Source organism: Corvus brachyrhynchos, unplaced genomic scaffold, assembly GCF_000691975.1.
Source record: "Corvus brachyrhynchos isolate BGI_N302 unplaced genomic scaffold, ASM69197v1 scaffold215, whole genome shotgun sequence".
In the NCBI taxonomy this organism is placed as follows: Eukaryota; Metazoa; Chordata; class Aves; order Passeriformes; family Corvidae; genus Corvus; species Corvus brachyrhynchos.
The window spans coordinates 957,112-964,845 of record NW_008237887.1 but is presented as its reverse complement, the minus strand read 5'-3'; the positions used below and the strand labels follow the sequence as shown (position 1 = coordinate 964,845).

The following is a 7,734-nucleotide window of genomic DNA, read 5'->3' as shown; positions in this document are numbered from 1 at the left end:
CCGTACGGGAAGTGTTGCCTTCGCAACGGCAAGCCAGCGCTGTCGTTAGTGTTTATTGGAAGTGACGTATTTCCGCCTCGCCGGAAGCGTCACCCCGGTAACCAGGGACGCGTCGAGGGTTCAGGGCCGGCCATGGCGGGGCTCCCGCGTTGCGAACTGTGCGGGGCCCGAACGGCCCCGCTGCGCTGCCCCGGCTGCCGCCTCACCTACTACTGGTGAGAGACTCCGGGGGGAGGCCCTGGGAGCAGGATGATGTCTAGGGCACAGGGACAGGGCAGAGGCCAGGGATTAGCTCCAGGGTGAGGCTCGAGGCACAGGCAGAAAGCTTGGGATAAGGCTTGGGATTCAGGATGAGGCCCAGGAAGGAGGAGGCAGGAACAGACTTGGGACAGGACGAGAGGCAGGACACAACAAGGCTCAGAACACGAGGCCCAGGATGTGGCACAAAAGGCAGGAACAGGCCCAGGACAAGACTCAGGACACAGGAGAAAGGGCTGGGAGGCAGGGACTGGCCCAGGGCAAGGGCTGAGAGACAGGATTAAAGTTCGGGATGTGTTCTGGGACACAGGAACAGGGCAGGAGGCAGGCATTAGCCCCAGGATGAGGCATAGGGCACTGGAAGAAGGCCCAGGGTGAGGCCCAGGAAGCAGGAACCAGCCACAGAATGAGGCTCAGGACACGTGGAGAAGGCCCAGGATGAAACGTAGGAGGCAGGTACAGAGCAAGGACAGAGAGACAGGGACAAAGCTTGGGATGTGGTCTGGGACATAGGCAACAGGCAGGGATTATCCCTGGAATGAGGCTCAGTACAGGGACAACCTCCACAAAGCCCAGGACTCAGGGATGAGATCTGAGACAAAGCTCAGCCGGCAGGGATGGGCTCAGGAGGCAGGGACCAGACTCAGAATGGAGCCTGGGAGCCTGGAGAGGGCCCAGGGTAGAGCTCAGCCAGCAGGGCAGCAGCAACTGGAGCAGACACACTCACCTGGGATGTTCCTGCTCCCTTCCAGTGGCTCCTGCATCAGGGAGGCAACAGAGCCGGGAGCTCTGGAGTGTCACACAAACATGCCTCAGATGCCCTCAGAGCAGTCACTGAATTCCAGAACATTCCCTGTTCCCACAGTGACCTGGTGTGGGTTGGTTTGTGGTTTTTGTTTTTCCAGTGTTGGAACCCAGGGACTTGCTCAAACCTTGCTGTATCAGAAGTTCAGGGAGTGATTTAAATAAGGATTTTAACACAGAGAACTGTGGAGATGTGGCAGGACAGCACTGTGGAATGGAAACATTTGGAAATATCATGTACTGGGCGCCCTGTAAACAGCCCAGGGGCTGTGGGTAATTGTTGTGGAGAAAGTCCTGAAATACAGTAGGGAATAATCTTTCCTTACATCATATCCCAGCAAATATCAGTATCCTTCTCCCCTTGTTTTGCCAGTGATGTCTCCCACCAGAGAACCGACTGGATCAGCATCCATGGCCATATCTGCCAGCTGCTCCTCCCAGTCCTCGGGCCCCAGCCCTGTTTCCATTCTGAAAAAGACAGAAAACTTGGCAAGGAGCAGCTGCTGAGGAGGCAGGTGGGTGCGGGAGGAACAAGCACAACTTTAAAGTGCTGCCAGGGAAGGAATTCCAGCTCCTCTCCCTACCCTGGCTGTACATCGTGGGACACACCGGGGGCAGACTGCGCTCACCTGGAATTTTCAGCCACACAGGAGTCTCCAAAGCAGCTTGGGCTGTCACTGCCCAATTCCTATAAAACTGAAAGGAATTTCTTGCCTAAAACCAAGCAGGGCTTTTGCCTTCACAGTATCCACCCCTTTAGAATTCCTCCATCTGGATGCTCCCAAAGAAGAGGATGGCACCTCCTTGGTTGATTTGGGACTTGATTGCGGAGGTTTGGGGGTTGTTTTTTTAAAACAAAACCTCAAAAGTAAGGGGAGTGGGATTATCTTCTCTGTCACTCCTGAGCCTCCAGCCTTTTCCACCAAGTGTTTATTTGGTGTCCTGAACTTCCTCGGGCAGCAGCAGTCCTGGATTTCCCACCCTGCCAGGGAGTTGGTCCATCACCCTGATTAGTCCAGGATCCAGCTGAGCTTTGCTTCTCCCAGGCTGTTTGATGGGAGGGTATCCTCTTTCCCAGAGCAGAGAGGCAAAGAAACCAAGTCCCCTCCCTTTGTTTTCCTGACCAACTTGGAACACCCTTTCCCACTAAGTGCAGCCTTTTATCTCCATCAGGCCTCAGGGATGTGCAGATGTGCAGCTCCTTTCCAGCCCCAGTGGTTTGCAACTCCTTCTTTTTCTGTTTATGGAGTGGCAGGAGCTGCCGTTCCACATTGTTGCTAAAATAACCCACCCAGTTGCATCTGCTCCTGAAAATCCTCCCTATGGAAATAATTTTCCCTCTATAACAACTCCCAGACACAGAATAATGGGGCAGCACGCAGTGGACTTGGAACAATCCAATGGTGCCACTGAAAATAACATCCCTAATCTTGAATTTTATAGGAATTATTATTTTTAAGGTGTTTCTGGCCCAACTGTGGGGCTTTGGGGACCAGCTCATTTCTGTCACCTGTCTTGGGAGCTTCCAGAAAGACAAAGTCCAAAGGCAAAAGTTCTGCTTGGTGAGAGCTCATGACAGGCTTTAGGCAGCAGATTCCTTTTGGTTTTACAGGAATTGGGCAATGATATCACAGGCTGGTTTGGGAACTTCTGTCTGGCTGAAAATCCCAGGTGAGACTGTTGAGCAAAGTCCACGGAAGGTGTGTCAGGCCAGTGTGTCCCAAAGGGAAAATGAAAAACTTCCTTAGTTCTAGGTTCTGTTTAAGTTGTTCTTTATAAAGCCTGCAAGGAAGGTTAAAATGGGTGTCACGGGGCTGTGGCAGGATTTTGCATCCAGAAGTGCTTGAAGCTGTTCCAAGAAGCTCCCCTGCTATTGAACACTGATGTTGACACTGATTACATCACTGACTTTACAGCAACTAAAATTATCTCCATACATTCCAACAGGCCACGTGGCTGCCAGCTGAGGGAAGTGCTCCTTCATTAGCTGGAAGTTAATCTGCTGGTTTAATTAGGTGAAGGGAAAGACAGCAGGAAGATGAGGCTGGTGGAGAGAAAGTCACTCTTGATTGGGGTTCACACTGGGTCAGCAAACAGCAGCCTGGAGCGGGAGCCTGGGCTGGGAATGGCTCCATGGGCAAGGTGGGGAGAGCAGACTCCAGGGTTTTTCTGAAGTGGGGATTTTTATAGGTTCCTTAACAACCCTTAACAACATCTGCTCTTTGACCTTTGTCTCCAGCCTATTGAAATAAAATAGATTGTGAGAACGGTCTGTGCAGGGACACTTGGCTTTCCTTCTCTCCAAAGAAAGGAGGGAGACGGGAAATCCCTCAGTTATCTGCTGGCTTTCCCAGCAAGAGGGGAAGTTCCTTTTTGTCTGGCAGGGTTTGGAACAGCCAAGTTGGGGCTGGGCTGGCTCAGAGATATTGGGAGAGGGGGAGGTTATTCAGTGCCTTGTCTCACTGGCTGCATCACATTCCTATTGCAGATTTAACAAAAGTGCTTTAAAAAGTTCTTCCCTGTGAGGGTGGTGAGGCCCTGGCACAGGGTGCCAAGAGAAGCTGTGGCTGCCCCTGGATCTCTGGAAGTGTCCAAGGCCACGCTGGACAGGGCTTGGAGCAACCTGGGATAGAGGAAGGTGTCCCTGCCCATGGCAGGGGTTGGGATGAGATGAGCCTTAGGGTTCCTTCAACCCAAACCAGTCTGGGATTCTATGCAAAAAAGGCCTTTGAAGTTGAGGGAAAAGCTCTTCAGTCTCATGGTAACCAGAGAAAAAACCTTCTGCCCGAAGCCTGCCTGTGGGTTTGCTGCTTTTTGAACATTTCTGCTGTACTTCACCCACTCCTGCCTCATGTTTGTTTAGAAAACACAGAGCTCCAGCCTCAGTCAGGACACAGGGAAACCTGGGCACATCCAAATGCCCTGTGGCTCAAGGAGCAGGGAGCTGGGAGCCAGGAGGTTTTATGAGTTTCATTCCTCATCTGTGCTCCAAAGCTTTGTTGATAGAAATCTGCTTCTGTCAACATAGCCAGGGGGGAGCCTGCAGACAGCACCTCCAAACTGACAGAACTCCAAGTTTCTGTTTGGAGAAGAGCCTCACCTGCCTGCGTGATGTCAGCTCCCCACAGCTCCTGGGCATGGGAAAAGGTCCAGCCCAGCCAGCCGCGGCACTGCTCTGGCTGTAGGTTCAGCTCCAGCTCACTGGAGCCTTCCCTCTTCCTGAAATCCTCATTTCTTCAGACACACCATCAGTTTTGGTGCCTCAGTGTGAATAATGGAAGTGGCACTGAGCCCTGAGTGTGTTCCCAACCCCCGGCTCCCACCTGGAGCAGAGCTGGGGTCCTCAGCCCCCTCAAGCCCCAAAAACTGTGTGGCAGCGCCTTCAGAGAAACCTCAAATTGCAACACACATGGAAAGAGCCCAAAGTGACAGGGCCAGGGGCAAGGGGGAAACCAGGGCAGGGCCAAAAGGAACTATTCCCCCAGGGCTCCTCAGGGCCAAAGGAAACCATCCTCCAAGGCTTGGAACTGTGGTCGGAAATATTCACCGCTCCAGGGCTCCTCTTGCCTCCTGCCCTTCCTTTTCCTCCTGGAAGCTGTGCCAGAGTCCAACCCCCAGCTTGTCCTCACTGCAGATGTTTCAGGCCATGGGAAGCAGCGATGGTACCATTGACAATAGAGTAAAAAAAGAATGATCCCGATCTCCAGCACCTCCCAGATGCCAATCTGGGCGATGCCCATGCACCAGGGTCTGCGCTGGTTGCACCAGACTGGCACAGAGAGCCTGAGAAATACCAGCTTTTCCTGCTGCTGCCCCAAGCATATGCTGGTTTTCTCCTGGGCACCACCTGCTCCCTGGACATAGTTTGTGTTTCACAGAATCCCAAATTGGTTTGGGGTGGAAAAGACCTTAAAGTCCATCTCATTCCACCTCTTGCCAAGGGCAGGGACACCTTCTACTACCCCAGGTTGCTCTAAGCCCTGTCCAATCTGGCCTTGAACATTTCCAGGGATGCCACAGCTTCTCTGGAAAACCTGCCTTTCCCCTCTCCATGTTCTGGTAGCTCAGGAATGGGTGCTGTGTTTTCTGGCTCCTGGCTCTCCTCACTGGAGATGGGGCTGTTGCTCTGGGCTGTGTTCTTCCACAATTGCATTTATCCAAACAGGTGTCTCTTCACCTGAGCCAGGATCTCCAGGAAACACTCACAGGCTGTCCCAGAGTTGCTCCTTCACCCATGGCACAACTCTGCCTCACTCCAAGCAGGTCAAGCTCAGCCAAATGCCAAAGCCTGGCCTCCAGGAGCTCTGAGATTGGTGTGTCTGCTCAGCTCAGCCCCAGCTGGTGGCAGAGGGTGATAAAGGGGGGAACTGGTGTTTTCTCAGGGTCCCACTGCTCTCCAGCAGCACCACTGCTTCTCAGGCACCTTTCCTGCTGCACCACTGCTGGGAAAAGCTGATGAAGAAGTGTTAGTAGCTGGCTGGCTGGGGCTCTGAGCAACCTGGTCTAGTGGAATATGTCCCTTCCCATGACAGGGGGTGGAAAAGATGAGCTTTAAGGCCCCTCCCAGCGCAAACCTTTCTGGGATTCTGGGATTCTGCAAGGATCCTGGCGCTTTTTCCTTGGCATCCCTGTAAGGGCACAGCATGCACAGCTCCTGGCAGGGAGCAGGCATTGGGATGAAGATCTGTTTGTGGAGCTGGCAATTGCATCAGCTGCTAACAGTGGAGAGGCCAAATGGTGTGGACTGGTAGGAACAGCAAAAGGCAGGGAGCAGCTATACATGGATAAATACAGGATAAGTTACGGATTCTGACAAACTCTGACAAAGGCTGCAGAAGCTGCTGCACCACCAACTCCGGCTGGGGATAGATTTGGTGAGTGTAACACATTCTGATTTTGACCAGTTTTCAGACTCTGCACACAAAATCTCAGCCCAGGACCAGCCAGGAGAGGGTGGGATGAAGCTGCAGTTCCCTGTGAGGAGCTCTCTCCTCACTCGCTGGCCGTGTCTCCAGCAGTTGGAGATGTGCCGTGCTGGAACCACGGGGCCTGGCTGGCTCTGAGTCACGCTGGGGCCCCTGGCTCTAATCTCCTTTCTGGTCTTGTGATGATCGTTTTCTGTGCTTCACAGCTTTTATTGCTGCAGCCTTATGAGACCTTGTCAGGAGGTGTAAAGGATTCTTCGTCCCAGAAGACACCACATGACCTGTGAGGATGTCCAAAGCTGTTCCTGCTCGGAGCAGGAACGGAGCCAGACTCTAATATGCTCTAATATGACAGCTTTAATGTCTGTCTGTTAATTACAGCCACAAACTACATTACAATTGATGCTTTATAACTTGAAAACTCGATTTTAAAAAGACCCTGTGCATCTGTAACCACCTGGTCTAGTGGAAGGTGTCCCATGGGAGGGGATGGGTTGAGATGGGCTCTAAGGTCCCTCCAACCCAAACCATTGTGGGATTCTGTGATTTCCTTTCTCCCTGTCTTTTCTCACTCTGCCCCTGCTCTGTTTCCCTGCAGGAATCCCTCATTGCTGTGGCGTTGAGCACAGCCCAGGGGTTTGTGTGGGCAGGGAAGCCCCTGGAAGCAATTCCTGCAGCACTGCAGGCACTGCGCTTCAGCTCCAGAGTGTTCGGCTCTGGCTCCATGCAGCTCGTGCCCATCTATCTGCTCCTGGCTGAGGCCTCCACGGGTGAGCATTGTCTACATGGGAATGCTGGCAAGGGCAAGGCCTCCCGGGTCAGGTTTCTGGTTTCCATTTGCCATTTATCTGGGAAGGAGCAGCTCTGGGCCCTGCTCTGCCTCAAGGGCATTGCAGAGATTTGAGCCGTCCCAAACACACACCCCCCTCACACCCCTTTTCTGTGGCTCTGGGGAAAAGAATCTCTCAGCACTCAGGAGATCAATGAAAGCAAATGAAATGTCTTCTCCCTCTCCACCAATTCCCACAAGAGAAGCCTTATGAAAGTCTGTTCTTTACCTCCGTGGCCTCGGGTGACTCTCCAAAGCATTAAATTCCCGAAGGTGATTGGTTGTGCTCTTATCTCAGGGAACCAGCAAACATTTCAGAGGCCATTGCACCCGAAGAACTCCCCGGTTCATTCACAAATCTTTCTCTGCCTGAGCAGAGCCTTTTCTCATTGTGTGCTTTGGAAAACATGGCAAATGAGGGCATGGGAGCTGCTCTCCCAGCAAGAGATCCCTGTAAATCACTGCCATTCCAGGAGCACGCACAATGCTCCGCTGGCGCAACGGAGCTGGCTCAGGGGTTGTCTAAATGGCGTGGTGAGAGCAGGGAGAAAAAATCCTGTGAGTAATTCCAGTGTGACAAGGTGCGAGTCATCAGTGCCTGCCCAGAGTGGACTGGTCTAGGCCACGTGTTCCAGAGAGATTGAGACCCTCTGCCATGGAGCCAGGCTGGGAGAGCTGGGGGTGTTCACCTGGAGAAGAGAAAGCTCCAGGGAGACCTCAGAGCCCCTTCCAGGGCCTAAAGGGGCTCCAGGAGAGCTGGAGAGGGACTTTGGATGAGGGTCTGGAGTGCCAGGACAAGGGGGAAATGGCTTCCCACTGCCAGAGGGCAGGGTCAGATGGGGTGCTGGGAAGGAATCCTTGGCTGTGAGGGTGGTGAGGCCCTGGCACAGGGTGCCCAGAGAAGCCGTGGGTGGCCCC

General features: G+C 53.2%; 1 protein-coding gene across 1 annotated transcript in view; it reads left to right on the top strand.

Moving 5' to 3' along the window:
- The first annotated feature begins 14 nt into the window (after positions 1–14).
- ZMYND12 (zinc finger MYND-type containing 12) overlaps positions 15–7,734 on the top strand; it is a 14,552-nt gene continuing 6,832 nt past the window's right edge. Inside the window, exons 1-3 of the mRNA XM_008632468.2 lie at positions 15–215; positions 1,436–1,577; positions 6,586–6,757. Coding sequence (XP_008630690.1) covers positions 133–215; positions 1,436–1,577; positions 6,586–6,757 — 397 coding nt within the window. The 5' untranslated portion in view covers positions 15–132. The remainder of the gene's footprint in view (positions 216–1,435; positions 1,578–6,585; positions 6,758–7,734) is intronic.